This window comes from Cephus cinctus, unplaced genomic scaffold, assembly GCF_000341935.2.
Source record: "Cephus cinctus unplaced genomic scaffold, Ccin1 Ccin1_scaffold0129, whole genome shotgun sequence".
Classification (NCBI taxonomy): Eukaryota; Metazoa; Arthropoda; class Insecta; order Hymenoptera; family Cephidae; genus Cephus; species Cephus cinctus.
In genome coordinates, this window is record NW_014332862.1 from 1,970,388 (window position 1) to 1,987,512 (window position 17,125).

Here is a 17,125-nt window from a genome sequence, read left to right on the forward strand (position 1 = left end):
TTAAAATATTGTAGTTCTGTTCGCAAAAATGAACGAAGTATCGTTGATACTTTTAATAATAGATACTTTTAATCACTTTTGCGTTGGCTAATCTGTTTGGTGTGGCAGTCAGCTGTTCGTTTCGTTTCGTTTAGTTGTCGGGCGGGTCGCGAGACAGCAGCACCCCATCACGTGAGACAATGGTTTCGGCGACGAACGAGTAGACAAGCGATCGTACAGAATTTCGCGAGAAATTCAATCATTTCCCGAGTCGAGAGGACTTCGGCGAGACTCGAGGCAATCAGGTATATATTAATAACACATAATAATTATAATAGCAAATAGTTTTTCCATGATAATCCAAAACACAAGCTACTTGGACGATAACCCAAATACTGGGAGCAATCCTTGCCCTTCTTATGCGCAACTTTCCTCACGAGTGGTCACGACAATTTTTATTGGTTTCGAGCTGATTTCTATGGTTGTTAAATTATAGTTTGCTCTGTTGTTCATATCCTTGGACGCTTTAACGATACTTGATACTATTGATTTTACTGAAAGCGTCTCGACGCCAGGCGCCATCCGGACAGACGAACGGTCGTCTAGCAGCGTAACGTCTCGTCTGCTAGCTGCAACTCAAGGCCATTCTGGTTCTGTGCACCTTGATGTTATGCTGCTCTCGGTACTTTATTCGCTTCTATATTGATCGCAATGCTACTTCCGCGCGCCATGCATGTATTTCGACCCACGTCACGTGGAAAGCGCGCTTAATTACGTAATCTTTCACGAGGGACGAGATCGAGTGCCACACCCCCTTATGTCTCCTCATTTCTCAACGTTGTTTTATACCCTTTGCGGCTTTCGAGTTGCGAGGATTATCTGTGGTGTATTGTGCTCGTTTCTCAGTGTGCTTTTAATTTAAAAATGCACCACATAAAGATAACTGTGTGTTTACTGAATTCGTTGGGGCAGGTGGTTGTGTCTCTAGGAACCCTATTATATTGGAGTTTTCTATGGTTCAAAGTTACTGTATAATAAAAGAAATTTGTGTCACCTTATGATTCTTCTGTCGCATTTTTTTTCTTTACAACAGTATCACTTGCAATGTATAGTGATTTAATAGATAAAATTCTAAGTTGTGCGTGTATTTTAGGAGTAGCAGAGGAGCAATTGTAAAAGGAGCTCTTCAAGATGACGGAATATTGGTTGATATCTGCACCAGGCGAGAAGACCTGCCAGCAAACATGGGAGACAATGAACAACCTTACATCGAAGCAAAACTCCTTATCTTCAAACTACAAGTTCCATATTCCTGACCTTAAAGTCGGAACACTGGATCAACTTGTAGGTTTGTCTGATGATCTTGGAAAGCTTGATACATTCGTTGAGCAAGTAACACGCAAGGTCGCTACGTACTTGGGCGAGGTTCTTGAAGATCAAAGAGACAAGCTGCACGAGAATCTGATGGCCAACAACAGTGAGTAGATCTTGTATATTTCCTATGTATATTTTTTTTCTATATTATATCTTTGTATTCCTCCGTTTTAACATCATATTGATGGATTAACGTAGGCAGGGGTCCAAAAATGTTTAACTGACAAACTGCATAATTTCATACATTAATGTTCAATGTAAAGCATAACAAAATTTATTTTATAATTCTACCATATTTATTAGTAACATCTATTAACCAATAATATACATAGTTTATTAAATAATGAGAATAGTTTAGTGAATGAATGATGCAATCACATAGATTCATTATGCTTTACCTGAGCTTTGTTCAAAGTGAAAGCAAGGATTACGCATGACATCAAATCTAGTTCTAGTCTCTATGAGTTCTTTGCTACAATATTCTTCATGCATAAATAACACTTGAAACTATATACTGTAGTAATCTAGATCCTCCCCTCACACGAAAGAGGATCATATGTTTTGGGCCCTTGCAAGCAGGTATATCAATCCCCTGTGTAAGCGTATTGTGTTTCTATATGTTCGCATTATCGGTCGACCATATAGTAATGGCATCAATGAATACTGTACACAACACGAAACATGCACACTAATTGAAATTGACTTTATTTTCTCGGTAGCCTCAAGTATTGGTTAATTTATTGAAATTTCAATTCGTTTCGTCGGAGGTAATGAGTTCAACATGCAAGACGTTCCATTTAAGACCCACAATTTCCTCGAAAACCCATGAGATACATAGCGATGGATTATCACATCAATAATTTTGCTTGTTAGTGTCAATAACAATTACAATCCATTTTATGTAAGCATTAATATAATATCCATTGGCAAATTACAGAAGATGAACAGGCAAAATTCTTGCAGCTGTCAGATTTATAATAACATATGTAATTACTGCAAGTATAGTGTGTACTAATCAACTACGGCTCATTTTAAAACGATATATTCTTTCTGGCAGATACATACGTCAATTTCAAAAGCATAAGAAATTTCGATTTACATCACTGATACGTTTACTACGTCATGGAGAACGGTGAGAAAGCTGAAACTATTCACAAATCAAAGCTCAGCTGTATGCTACAATTACATCTTCATCTAGAAAACAGCAGCTATCAAAATCATCTTGTTATATATAGTTGACACCGAATCAAGAATCCGCAAAACACGCGGCCTGTGCTGAACAAAAATAACAGTCAACCGTATCTCTGAGTTAAAAAGTATATCGATTTATAACGAGTCAATACGTCAGATAGGCACACTATGTTGTACTATGAGATTTACATGTAACGTAGAGTGCTTTTTGTCCTTGGTTGATGATTATTTTAATTGACTATTATATATAATGGACAATTTGTATATGTGGTGTTGCTTTGCTTGCTTTCATTAATTTCGACCACATTAACCCTCTTCCCCTACCTCTTCTTATTGTTTTGATTAATAAATGCTCATACACGTGCACCGCCTCTATATATCGCGACGAAACACCCGGGCGGAAATACACATGGCGCTTACGCCATTTTCTTTTATCTTTATTTTGTGTAACACTATGCGCGTTCGTCACGAAAACGTTCTGGCGCGTCGCAAAATTGATCAAGGATCTCTACTGTACCTGGACATCGAGACTGGACGTGAATTACGTGAATACAAATGAACGGAAAACCAGAAAAAAAAAAGATAATGAAAGACAAAAATAATCATATGTCGAAATATCAATGATTGGAGGACGCAAGGAGATGCTTGGGTTACTGTGGTCACCAAGCTCCAATTTAATAAATGCATAGGTTTTATTTATTTGATTAAATTTTATTTCGTTCGATTTTTATTTTCTCTCAGTTTCTTTACTGTCCACTGATTTATTTTTAATGTTATTAGCCGTTTTGCGTTGCACCGTATACTTAATTTATTGATTCGCAGCATATTTGCTCGTTTCTTCTCTCTTAAGTTATCTCGTCTATCAGTTCTCTTCCTATTAGTCTTATGAGTCTTCTTCAGTTACACATTCATTGTTTATTTACGAATTGTTGATTATTTTTCATCGCAATTTCGGAGTATTTGATGGTTTGCACGTGTAACGAGGAAATTCCATCGATTAACTGATCGTTGCCACAGATTTGCGTGATTTGGTTGAATCTTTTTTTTTTGAGAAAAATTAATTTATAATTATGAAAAAATATTTCTTCGCCTGTGTCGCATTAATTTTCTACTATAGTTGTTCCGTTTGCCGAAAGGACTAAAGAAAACGTAGTGAAAATTGGAAAAAAGAATGAGTGAGTAATCCAAGTCTTGCGTAAATATAAATAAAATATAACGTAGGACGGCTAACATTAAATACTCCGAATTCTTAATTCTCGTCCTCTTTGTTTTCTCTGACTTTATCTTCTTTAATCTTTATCTGTCTCTCTGTGACTTTCTCTCGAGTCGTTATGGTTCAGTTTCGTCAGCGTTGTCGTTAGGCATTTGCGTAGGAGGCAATAATAGTTGAGTGAGACGTATAAGAAAGATCGCGAGAAGATTGGGACTGGGCTGTAATGGATAGGTCAAACGTCAGTGGACGGGGATATCACGAGCCCCGAAGGGGGTGGTCCAGACACCCCGCCAAACACCCCAGTCACACCGTCACACAAGAGTACCAAGGAGCATCATCATCACAAGCGGTGGAGGGACTCGGAGGAGTCTGAACCAGAGCCGGCAATCTGCTTAGGTCAGCAACATCATCAACGTCATCAACACCACAACCATCATCACCACCACCACCATCATCAAAACCAAAGCCAAAACCATCACCACCTCCCTATCTCCGAAAAGAAATCATCATCCAGTTCCCATGGCGCCTGTGACGTCCGAACGCCAAACGACTCTTCGTCGATGTACTCGTGCTACCACGCGCATTGGTGCGCTGCTTCTGCCCCACCGACCCCAACTCCAAGTCCTACCCCAACAAGTCCAAGTCCGTCCCTATCGTCGGACTGCAGCAGCGACGGAGAGATCAGATTTCACCAGGTCCCACGTTCTCGGAACGCCCCGAAAGAACGTCGCACAACGTCAAATACGAAGTCGCTCGGCGACGACGAGGACGTCGATGACGAGGACCAAGAAAACGACCAAAACCAAGACCAAGACCATAGCGGCGACTTGCCCAGTCCAGGTACCCATCCCAGAACCACCGCCTCGTCAGACCCGTCTATACCTTGTCCCGACGTAGCTGGGAGGCTCGTCCAACCTCCTGTCATCCTCTGCACCATGGGCATCTATTGGCATCCGTTTGACAAGCCAACCTGCTGCCCTCTACGCGAACTTTGATACGAGAGAGGTTGTCTCGCTTATCTTGGCCTTCTCAGAGCTTGCGTTCCTGATCGTACACTCGATACCGTGAAAGCAAACTCTGACCTCGGTGCGACGTATCTCTGACTCTCCGGTCTCTATTTGTACTCATTGTTTCTTTCGTTTTAATTTATACACTTGATAAACCGATTCGATGGGACCGAATCGCATTGTACTATCCCGTTGGGTTGCTCAGGCGTATCCCTTTGGCTGTTATATTGCAAAATTATATATAACGATATACATCCGCTGTACTTGCTAAATGTAATTTTATCATTTATAACGATATATACAGGATGTATTCGCGAATACGGTATATATATATATCAGCAGAGCAGACTTATTGAATCTATTAGATATCCCTTTATTGTCCGATTCCTTCTAAGAATTCATTTACAAGTTAGTTGCGACTGGCCATTTGTTATTAATTCAAATAGTCTTTATCATACAGTAAATGCAGGCTATCGTTGCGGCTTATTTCGCGTAAGGCAATTAGTTTGAAGAAAATCCGGACAACCTCTCTTAGTACCTGTTTATACACCGTGGGCAAATTCAATGATACCACAATCAGTCGATTTAGCTTATATGGATTTGAAATTTATACGAGACTTATAGACGACCAATTGACATAATACCGACGACGTTGTTCGCTGTGAATTGTTTTATTAAATTTTAAATTAACAATTTATTTCAATATAAACGACTTGGAGTCATTAGCAACTTGCCAGTTACCAACTAAAATATTATACATACGGATCAGCAGCTTTTATTCTGCTCTAGGACATGAACGTTTAATCATATGAAAGAAAACCGTAATATGCCCATTCTATTTAATGACATTAAATTATCATGTAACGATAATACAATGACATTGGACATTTCTATACGAATAATACGTTCACCGGAAACTGACTACGCCGTCTCGGTGTTCCCTTTAATTTTCAATGCAAATATGCTTAATCGACTGTTTAGAAATTATCACTGCTCTAAATATTGGACCACGCGAGTGGCATATACATATATTAATAGTGCACGGTCCCAGTGTAAGCGTCGGTCACAAAAATCCCGAGCTTCCGCTTCTTCCGTTGATTCGTTTGTGTTCTTTGTGCCATTATTCCGATTTCTTTTGTACCTTTTTTCTATATTTATTTCTTACACGTCACCTCTTGTACTCGATTGCTCGAATAGTTTTTATTCCCTTTACTTTTCGCGTCCACGTATACTTTTAAAGCGTTTCCTTAGTGTCACCGTTCACCGCTAGATCATCCAGAGAATGAAAATTGAAAAAAAAAATTCAAAACCTATCCGAAAAGGCAGTTTTACTATCTTCGTGGCGGGATAACACGAACGAGTGAAGTTTTCCTTTTTCTTTTTTCATTTTTATTGATTCCGATAATTTCCCTATCGACGCTACTTCCTGTTCGATATTGGAAACTACTTTCTCGGATAAATCAGTCGATTTTCCATAACCGACGACCATATATGATTGCCAACGATATTTTCATCGATCCGCAGACACCACCTCTTCTTGCAGCACCGATTATTTTTCCCTCTGTCTCGCAGTTGACTTCGATCTTTATTCCCTCGAGATTACGAGGATTAATGTTGCTTTTTAATCGTTAATATTGTTTTCACAGTGAAGACCAATACCGTACAAACGATACATACAACAATATACAATATGAGAAAAATAACGGACTCCGTACAATTACAACAGACTACAGCACAAAAAAACACGATCAACAAAAATTCGAAAGATCACTAAATGGATCGACAATGTTTTTTTTTTTCACTCTACTAAAGCATGATCCTAATAATTAAAATAGACCAATGGACCAGAGTGTGAATGTTGCACGATGATTTCTACATACTGTGATACTGATATTGACTTAGAAATTACTCGTTTTAATAGGACTGCATTCACTTAATACTCGTCGTTTCGACGAGATGCGACGAATGTTTAATCCTTTTTCCAAAGTACCTGTTACTCTACACTGGCTACTTCCAAAAGTACCTTCTCTGCTTTTAACATCCTCAAATTAAATTTGGCTTAATTCGTTACGTCGCACGTTTGGTCGTACGGTTTGGACTTATAACTCATACGAGCGTGTTGCTACAGGGTGTGTCAGAAAAAAGTGATGACTTTTATTAATTTGCGAAGGGAGTGTCGATCGTTGAGTTTAGCACTTTTATGAACGTTAATTATACGAAAAATATGAAATTGCTTAAGCTTGATAATTTAATGTTACAAATTAATTTTTCAAGGATTCGATTTAATCGAGGTACGATGCTTTCTGGATCATCCTGTACCAATCGAAATGTCCTTCCTGCACATCGTATGATTCTTGTAACGAGCACGTGCGAAATCTCGATACCGAGGCTCATATATTTAGATACCGTTCTTTGTGCAGTTGTTAGAATTAATAAATGGCTGAAAAAATTTCTAAAGTAAAATTTTTAACTGGACGAATCCAGTTTCTTTGTAAATGCTCATCGCTAAAATATACTATTCCATATTTAAAATAACTAGCCGTAGTAGCGCGGAGTCTCTGTATCGAGATGCAAACTTTTTATGTGCTGTAAATTGCACGTTCCTTTTGCTAATTCAATTTCACCACTTTTCTTTATGCCTATTTCGAAGTGGAGAATCAACCTTTTTTTTGTTCTATTATCAAATACTGGCCTTTATTCTGATTGCGTTTTGTTGTCTTCGTTACCTTCGTTTTAACCTAGGATCATAAAGTATTTATAGGTGTCCCAGACGCCTGACATAAATATTGCAAGCCTGGTTAAACATTCCTTCGATAGTTGGTGAAAACTTTGAACAGAGTGAACAGAACGTTGCTAGATGTGATATTGCAAACTTGTGATTTGAAAGTGTTACATTTATATTTCCCGTTGGGAAATGTATGAAATTGAACAAAATTTTCTGGTCACGATTACTTCAGGTTAGCGATCTGACCTTTACTGTTTAATTTACCAGAGCTCTCTGTTCAAAGTTCTCTATAGTGTATGATAAAAGAATACGTCATATTGCAGCAGATGCGTTAACATCTTTATGACACTAGGTGATCTGCCAACATACATAACACGATTCCAATGGGACATGGCCAAGTATCCGATTAAGCAGTCCTTGAGAAACATTGCGGATATTATCAGCAAACAGGTCGGCCAGATCGATGCGGACCTCAAAACGAAATCCACTATCTACAACAACCTGAAGGGTAGTTTGCAGACCCTCGAAAAGAAGCAAACGTAAGTTTTCGTTTTTATTTAATCAATTCTCTATTATCGTTGTAGCTGATATACGCCGACTGTTATACTTAACCGTATTAATTTAAATAGGGGAAGCTTGCTGACACGTAACCTTGCCGACCTGGTCAAAAAGGAGCACTTCATTCTGGACAGTGAATATTTGTCCACGCTCCTTGTTATTGTACCCAAGTGAGCCAATTGTGATTTTTCGTTTGTTTATAAGTCGTCACGAATTTTCGTTATTGCCTGTATTTCAAAAATACATAATTCACTCCATTCGCAGGTCAAGCTTCCAGGAGTGGCATGCCGTCTATGAGCAATTGACGGACATGATTGTGCCACGTAGTACGCAGCTGATCACCCAAGATTCAGAGTACGGTCTATTCACGGTGACTCTCTTCAAGAAGGTCATCGATGAGTTCAAGTTGCACTCTCGCGAGAAGAAGTTTATCGTACGTGACTTCACGTATAACGAGGAAGAGCTAGCAGCTGGTTTGTATTGAACAGAGAGAGAGAGAGAGACGGGAATGTTTTATTTATCCGTTAATTGCAAGAGCTTGTGATTTTAATTGAAGAATTATTTGTACTTTAGGTAAGAATGAAATTACCAAGCTCGTTACCGACAAGAAGAAGCAATTTGGACCTCTTGTACGTTGGCTTAAGGTCAATTTCAGTGAGTGCTTCTGCGCCTGGATTCACGTCAAGGCTCTGAGAGTCTTTGTCGAGTCTGTCCTAAGGTAACCTTACAGTTCCTATCATCTGAAATGGAGAAGGAGACGTTTCAAGTAGGATTTTATGTGTTAAATTATTCAAAATTGATTTTAAACAGGTACGGCTTGCCGGTTAACTTCCAAGCAATCTTGCTCCATCCTAACAAAAAAAGTACCAAACGATTGCGGGACGTCTTGAATCAGCTTTATGCTCATCTCGACTCCTCTGCCACAGGTGGAGCCTCGCAATCTTCTAATCAAGATGTGAGTCTGACAGTCTTTAATTATAACCGATAAAAGGTGCTCTAGTGGCTCGTTTATTTCATTTCTTTATTACAGAGCGTGGATATACCTGGACTAGGCTTTGGCCAGAGTGACTATTATCCGTACGTTTATTACAAAATCAACGTAGACATGGTTGATAATAAGGTCTAGTTGATCAGGCTGGATTCAACATCCTCTAGCGCACACTTCACATCCCTTTTGTTTATCCAGTTGAAATTTCTGCTACCACTTCAGATGTTCTAACGGCAGGTGCGTACAAAATCAGTGATAAATGATGAAATGATTTAAAAAGAAAGATAAATATATAACCCTCCTGCGTTCATGTCAGAGGGTCATATGTGAATTTTAGAACCATGTAAAACGTAGTCGAGTCACCCATTCCGTTGCGAACGTCTACAGACTCAGTAATTCCATATACAGTGCAATAGAACATACAATGTTTGCTCGTCACGTCTTCGACGAGATGGCGAAAGCATGAGTTGACACGGAAAGTTATTCGGATATTTTCCACGCTCGGCATCAAATGTATAAAAGACAGAAGAAAATATGTAAAACCACGCTCTGACATTAACGCAGACGAATGTTGGCATAATAGGCGACGCATCCATTTGTAAATACATGTGCGCGAACGTACGACGCAAGGGGCTAGCTATTCCCGATCCTTATTAGGTCGGTGCCTTTGCCTGTTCCACCGAAAGTTCCATTCTTTGTTTTGGCGGAATTAACCTTGATGATGATATGTTTAAGTAAATGATTGTAAGTTAGCGACGAAGTAGCTGGTGGTCTTGATAGTTAAGGGCGCGTTGTTGTCTTGTACCACGTGCGTGCAGAAGAGCATCCATCGAGATGCAAATATTCCGAATGCAAAAAAAAAGTATTTAAGAATTGTAGAATCTTAACGTCACGCGCCTCCCTCTCCCGTACCTCCCACCAGGAGTATATTTAAAAAAGAAGCGTTTAGCCGGATGATTCACAAGGAATCATAACGCATCGCGTTGTACGAGAATGCACTTTGCGTCCTTTACAAAAAAAAAAAAAAAAAATAGAAAAAAATAGAAAATCAAGCAAGCGTGAGTCTCTTGCAACACGCAACTCCTACCCCAGTAAGTATTATGTATGAAACAGTAAGAATTACGAAACAAGGGTTTTTGAGGACACATTTTCGGGAGAATGCTATATGTTAGACGATTAGATAATTGTAAAATTGATTTAGCCAATACCGCGAGCCTTCTCATCGAATACCTTTTATCGACCATCATTCAGTAGATAAGAAAATCAATCGATCGCTTACTCCTCTTCTTCTATTTCTTTTCTACCAACAAATTTATTGGTATCGTGGAGGGGCGAGGTTCATATTATTCTGACAAAGAGAAAGAGACACGAGTCAGAAATTTTGTTTTCCCTTTTCTTTCAGTAGCTCCTCAATCCCAGCACTAAATAACGTCATGACTGCTCGTGCGTGAGGCTAGTAAGGACAGTAATGCAATTTACGTATTAAGCGTTAAACAAAATTGATATATGTGAATCTATGATGGGACAGTGAAAACAAAACGGAGGCAAAATGCAGCACTGCCATTCCTTTGCTTTAACGTTATAAATATTACATTTAGAATTGTACATCGAGGACGTGCAACATAAACATACGCGTTTAATTTATAAGTAACGTCATTAATGCTAATACAATGAAAGAGAAGGGTCATTATTCGTACATTGATCATGCGCGATATTCATTTACAATACACGACACAGACATAAGTATATATACGGACACCAAAAACACATGTACCATACGTATATTGTATTCGTAGCTTTGAAAAATTACTTTATTGGGAAGTGGGTATATATCTATATTAATGCAACGATTGATCCATGATCGATGTTGATAATTGCTAATGGTCTTACGTTGTTTTTATATTAGTGCTTAGTTGTGGTATGGCTAAATGAAAAGTTAAAAAAAAACCAATGACAAAAAAAGTATTAAATCTAGATAACAGTTAAGGACTCAGTACTGCGTTTAGTTCCCTGCCTTCATTCACTGTTTCGTCGTAGATAATAATAATACAGTTTTGTTTTTTCATTTTATAATTCAATGCTCCACTGACGTCATACAGCTCCCGGCGTTTAAGGACACATTGATCGTTGAAAATAATTGATCAATTGCTATACAACTGTTGATGGATACAGCTGTGTGACAAAATGATTTCTTTTCTTTTTCGTGTCTTGATAAAAACAACATTGCATACGTATATTAGAGATTATTGTCTTTGCTACGCCGGCTGACGTTCTTACGAACGAAAATTTGTTTCGTTCTTGACTTTTTCTTTTTCCTCTAACGTGCTACTTCCCCCTTAAGCGTCCTTACATTTTTTTTCACAACGGAACCTCTTCGTATGATGCTTAGATCTACGCTCATAATTAAATCACGATTAACAGTATGATTCGATGAAGCTATTGACAATATGGTAAATGGCGTTCCGCTTACTATTTCTGTGAATGTATCATAATTTATATACATATATTAAAAAGAAAAATGGAAGAAAGAAGGAAACCGCAAAGGCAAACTGTTGTAATTTGTAGATATATTCAAGGTACGATCGACCAGTCGTTTGCCCTTTATTATATTATATACTATACATAATTATAAATAAATATCACGTTCCGTTACTTGTAAACTGTTATTAATTGCTATTAACAATTGTACAATATTCAATTTATATTCCCTTCGTATTTATCCCAAGTTCCTCGACGCTATTCCCGCTCCTCTCGTAACTTGCTAAAATAACAGTGTGAACTCATGTCGAGAACTTGTAATATTGATTGTAAAATTCGCGATGAGTCAGTGATAGCGACGTCTGTTCTAACGAACCTTGTTCACGTACAACGTTTACATGATGACGACGCAAACAAATATTGCAAATATAACATTGTAAAGTATTAGCCAGTAATGACGTGTACATTGCGACGTGTAATCGAATGTGAATACAGTTTAAGAACGCTTCGTGTTATCGATATACTATTGCAAGGTAAGAAAAAAAAATTTATAAAAATATATCAATAAAGACGGAGGAAAATAATAATTGAAGTCAATGTATAAAATAAACGTGTTCTTTTATTTTGACGTATATATAATATGTGAAGATGAGGAATAAAGGATATATCTTCTATATTTTTTTATATAATACCTCTAATACGTAATCAATGGGATGTCACGTTGCTGCTACACAGTAGATTCTGAAGAAAAAAAAATTATCATCAATCTACATCAGCATCATGTATCTGGAACTTGGAAGATTTCTTGTATACACACCTTGAGATCATCAATATGTTGATCCCAGTCACCTTTTCCAATGAGTTCCACGGCCTTGACCATCAACTCCGTGACTTTACTGACGTTCTGTTTGAATACGGCCAAAACGTCAGATGCGTGAACAACGTCCTCAGATTCTCTCCAGCAATCAAAATCCGTGCCTATGGCCACGGCTGCATAGAGAAGACCAGCTTCCTTGGCGACACAGACCTATCAAAAGAAGAGGACGTCTGATTACAAAGTTTATCTGATAAATTATATAAAGTACTTGTCAATCTCGATTTATCATCGTACCTCGGGGCATGTGGTCATGTTGACTAAATGTCCGCCCCATAATCGCAGAGCGTTACTTTCGGCCTTTGACGAAAATCGTGGTCCCTCTATGGCTACGACGGTACCACCTTCTCTGACATCATATCCTAATTCCTTCGCAGCCTGGACCAATAGCTTTGATGTACGCGGGTCAAAAGCGGGCTCCATTGGCACATGACATACTCCTGTAAATTTAAAGTTTTTTTTATTCACTCGCTCTTGTGCAAGATTCAAGGCCGCCCTCTTATTTATATGTGTGACGGGCCACTTTACCAGCATAATTGGGCGACGTGCCGTCGTACAGTGTTCCTTTTCTGTGGACCGTACGATCAAGGAAACTGTCTGGGATAACCAATTGCCCTCTGCCAATTGACTCAGTCAGGGAGCCACAAGCCGTGGATGCCAAGACGTGCGTGCAGCCAAGGAGACGTAGTGCTTCTACATTCGCACGATAATTCACGGCAGTTGGAGTGATTTTGTGGCCTGGTCCGTGTCTAGTATTCGACGATATATAATTATTTTACAGATTTATAAGTGACTGCTGTATAAAACTGTTATGATAAATAAGGACATTATCATCTCAATGTATGCATTACGATTACGTCTTATCAAGTAGTTAACAGAGATAAGGCCAATCCAATCATCCTACAAAATATTAGAAACTAGACAAGATTTTCGTCGGAGCACAAAGAGTTAAGGTCGTTTAATTACATCAGGCTCATTGCCACTATTAAATAAAGCCATGAATAACGCTGAGAGAAAGAATTACACAGTAATATGAAAAAATAAATACCTTGACAGCAATGCTACGTCGACCCCAGATATGGTACCTTGGTACACATTGCTGGATGGTAATCCAAAATCATTCTCGACGTCCTCTCTCTTGACTTCCGTTTTTTTTTGCAAAATTTGATTTTGCGGACTGTCCAATCCAGAACCGCCGATTATCCCGACCTATAATAGAATGAAGAATTTCTATAAAAGTTCGCGTCATGCCATTTAATGATAAAACATAACTGCCATGGTTCACGTCATAACAACCAACCATTATGATTCGTATCAGATCTACGTGACTTTGTCAGTTACCAGTGCACATGACGGCCCCACCTTCTCATACTTAACATATTAATATCGTTTCGTAATAGCTTCTCGTGGATTTATAAGTACATACCTTAATTTTGTATTTGCCCATCACACTCTACTTAACGCTACGGTCTTTTAATTAGTAATCGGCAGTCTTGACGGTGCCTCGACGCGTCAGGCTGTGTCGAATCAATGGTGGTAACGACAGTAGCGGCATTATGGCTCCGTTATTGAGTTGTTCCCGCCATATTTTATGTAAGACCAACGTCAGATGGCAGCGTACGCCAGTTCTTAGAATTTAAACTCATAACGTTTACCAAGAGTTTCTGCATTTGCCGTACAGATGGCGCCACAAGCCTTTACAGCCTGTACAGTACCAAATCGTAACCTGACGATAATAATTATTCTGCCAACCGCGTTAATCACTTTCGTGGGTATTTGATGTTCTGAGCGCCATTCACCCTGGCAATTCTCGTCATTCTAATTACTATTCGACAAGCTGAGCTCAAGGCAGTGAAACAGAACCAAACTCCTGCTCGAGAGCGAAAAACACTGGTACGTATTCTATACACGTTACACGTAGAGGAATGAAAGGTCATTGCGATTCGAAATTTTCTTCGCACCAATTAACAAAGAGAAATACATATTGAGATTTTTCGATATATTTATTTGTATGGACAATTCGGAGCATAGTGCACAATATATTTAATATATAGTAGTCTGGGGAAGGGGGATCAGAGTACATTCTGGAGTCTGAACACAATATCTTACAATTTAACGACAAGATGCCTGCTTTTCTGTATTTGCTTCAGCACGTTACGTTATTCGTATATTCATATGTTCGAGTTATATAATATGTAAAGCGCAACGATCCGCTATTTTTCCCTCTCCTTCTCTTTATTCCGATAAGAAAAAGAAAACAAACGGCAACAGGACGCGAAACGAAGAGAAAACAAGGAACAGAGAGAAAGGATCACGGCTGTGTTTATGTAGTTTCAGTCCACTCTTTTTTTTAATACTTAATATCAATAATTCCGTCTCTTTATCATAATCGCATCCCGTTTCGCCCTAATTAGTCATCTTTGTGACACCAAAAATGGCATCTCCCGTCTGTATAACTTTCCAGTCCCTCTTGAGGTTCTCCCAACATATTTTCATTTTCCTTAAGCCCATCCATATCGATTTTCATGCCCAATGTTAATCGTCCGCAACCCTTATAGCCAATACCAAAGGAGTACCAACTATCCCATATTTAAAATCCACCTGGATCTCTGATCAAAGGTTATTTCGAGCAACAATATCCTTTAAGGTCCTAGTTACATTTTTGACAGCAGGGGGCCTCCCCCCTCAACGGTGACTCGTACGTAATCGTATGCCCTTGATATCTGAGCTCGCCTACCAGCAAGTGTGTGAATCCAGCCCAAGCTGGGGTAACACGTGTGCCCAAGGGTAGGTACGTTAAGGCTTTCACATGCGAGGGTTGCGATTCAGGCGAAACATCCATTAACTTGGTGTTGTACCGGTCGGAGAACAATGTATGTACATATATGAAATAAAATGGTATGTGCGTGTGATGATGTAAATGTTTGGAAATTCGCGTATGGACACAACGTCGTGCGATGCGATAGCGTCCTTAACAATCTACATTAGTAAATTTTCATTTAAAAAGCAAATACATTGTACAGCCTATACAATCGATACAACACGTTTCCACTATTTGTTTCCTCTATTCATTTTTCTTTTTTTTTCATTCTTAGCTCCATTTAGAGCTGGCGGAGAGCGCGGGGCAGGGCTCCAGGTACCCTAGGCTATATCTGTATATTTTCATAAAAATTTCACTATCATCCCTCTTCGCGTTCTCATTCGTTATCGCGTTTGCTTCTGTTTTTCACTTTTTTTTTGTAATCCCCCACCTTCTCTAATCTCTCTTTTTTTTTTTACAAAAATCACAGTACAGCACCAGCATTTATTTTAAAGCGCACCCTTCCTCCTCCCGTCTCCCCCGAGAGCGCAGCACCCCACTAAAACTGAGGCGGCTCGCTCGTTTTTTTTTTATTACTTTTTTTTTCACTTCCTCTCGGCCTTCCTCTCCGAAGCCTGTCCTCGCAGGTTTCTACTGTTAGTTCCTTCGCTTGTCCTTTTTCGTCTTGGAACCTTTTGTATTTTCTCTCCTTTTTTTTTTGTTCACGCTCTTCTCTTTGCTTTCCTTTATTTTCTTCCCCGTTCTAAACTCTTGGACGAAAACGCACGTCCACTGTTCGGTGTTTGCTTGCTTTTTCCATTGCGGAAAAAAAAGAAAACGGAAAACACGTTTTATTTTATTATTTTTTTTTTTGATTTGGCGTTTGCAGCACTATGCGGTCCAATCGTTTCTATTAATTATTTATATTTTTTTGTTTCATTCTCTCTGACTCATGCTCTCCGACGACACGATTACAACGGTCGCTCTTACACGTTCTCATCTCGTAATGATGATGACGATAATAATTAATAATAATAAAATAATTAATAATAATAATTAAAGACAATAATAATTATTACCGAACTAATATTATGTAGTTATTTATATGTATCATGTATATTTATATACGTAATACGTTTTGTTTTTTTTTCCTTAATCCTTTTCTTCTCTCTCTCTCTCACACACACACACACACTTTCTCTCTCTCTCTCTCTCTCTCTCTTTCACTCTCGCCCCCACAATCTACTCGTCTCGCAGCACTAACGTTATTTTAGTAAACAAATAGCGTTTCTAGTTCTCGATTTACAATTACTTAACGTCTCTTAATTATTTAGAATCATCATTTTTTGCCTTACGAATTATCCTCATATCCTTTTTAGTCGTTACCGTTAATTATTATTATATATATATATATATATATATATATATATATATATATATATATATATATACATACATATATATATATATATCCAGTATATAAGAGTATATATGATCTCCCATCCACCATTTACCTACCATTTATCAACCTTCAGCGAACTTTTTCTGTGTCTGTCTTATAAACCATATACCGTCCATTTATACACCATCCATATGTATGAATTCCACCATAGCGTATATGCCATTGGGAATCAAAGTAATGCAATGAAATGATCTGAAGTACAAAGCACATGCACACGTGAAACTTATATCAGAAAATTCTTGACGTTGAAAAATCTGTTACGCAATGTCTCTACAAAAATCGAGGTCTGCCGTTATTATTCTTTACAATAAAATACATTGATCCGAATAGCGGGATTGCTTCTCTTGCTCATTCACACACACGCTAGCGCACGCATACGCAGGACCCCCCCCCCCCCCCCCCCCCCCCCCCCCCCCCCCCCCCCCCCCCCCCCCCCCCCCCCCCCCCCCCCCCCCCCCCCCCCCCCCCCCCCACCC

General features: G+C 38.8%; 2 protein-coding genes across 3 annotated transcripts; one reads left to right on the forward strand and one right to left on the reverse strand.

Moving 5' to 3' along the window:
• Positions 1-124: 124 nt before the first annotated feature.
• LOC107262873 (V-type proton ATPase subunit C) lies at positions 125-11,687 on the forward strand. Of its 2 annotated transcripts, XM_025080323.1 has the most exons (9): positions 125-284; positions 1,133-1,456; positions 3,989-4,153; positions 7,842-8,028; positions 8,119-8,217; positions 8,312-8,520; positions 8,621-8,765; positions 8,858-9,002; positions 9,078-11,687. In XM_025080323.1, exons 2-9 carry the CDS (start codon positions 1,171-1,173, stop codon positions 9,171-9,173), a joined length of 1,332 nt encoding a protein of 443 aa, XP_024936091.1. In that variant the 5' UTR covers positions 125-284; positions 1,133-1,170; the 3' UTR covers positions 9,174-11,687. The 2 variants fall into 2 exon arrangements, with proteins under 2 accessions (XP_024936091.1, XP_015584992.1); XM_015729506.2 differs by lacking the exon at positions 3,989-4,153 and having other exon boundaries at positions 127-284.
• Positions 11,688-12,112: 425 nt separating this feature from the next.
• On the reverse strand, positions 12,113-13,971 carry LOC107262875 (S-methyl-5'-thioadenosine phosphorylase). Its single transcript, XM_015729509.2, has 6 exons — positions 13,814-13,971; positions 13,436-13,596; positions 12,916-13,136; positions 12,625-12,827; positions 12,331-12,540; positions 12,113-12,254 (listed from the first exon to the last, which is right to left on the reverse strand). The coding sequence occupies exons 1-6, from the start codon at positions 13,832-13,834 to the stop codon at positions 12,219-12,221; spliced, it is 852 nt and encodes a 283-aa protein (XP_015584995.1). The 5' UTR covers positions 13,835-13,971; the 3' UTR covers positions 12,113-12,218.
• Between the last annotated feature and the right edge of the window lie 3,154 nt (positions 13,972-17,125).

Coding starts and splice junctions, on each gene's coding strand:
- LOC107262873 (XM_025080323.1), top strand. CDS start 1,171: ATGACGGAATATTGGTTGATATCTGCACCAGGCGAGAAGACCTGCCAG. Junction 1,457..3,988: donor GAATCTGATGGCCAACAACA/GTGAGTAGATCT, acceptor TGTAATGGATAG/GTCAAACGTCAGTGGACGGG. Junction 8,521..8,620: donor CGAGGAAGAGCTAGCAGCTG/GTTTGTATTGAA, acceptor TTTGTACTTTAG/GTAAGAATGAAATTACCAAG.
- LOC107262875 (XM_015729509.2), bottom strand. CDS start 13,834: ATGGGCAAATACAAAATTAAG. Junction 12,828..12,915: donor CACGTCGCCCAATTATGCTG/GTAAAGTGGCCC, acceptor TTAAATTTACAG/GAGTATGTCATGTGCCAATG. Junction 12,541..12,624: donor ACATGACCACATGCCCCGAG/GTACGATGATAA, acceptor TTCTTTTGATAG/GTCTGTGTCGCCAAGGAAGC.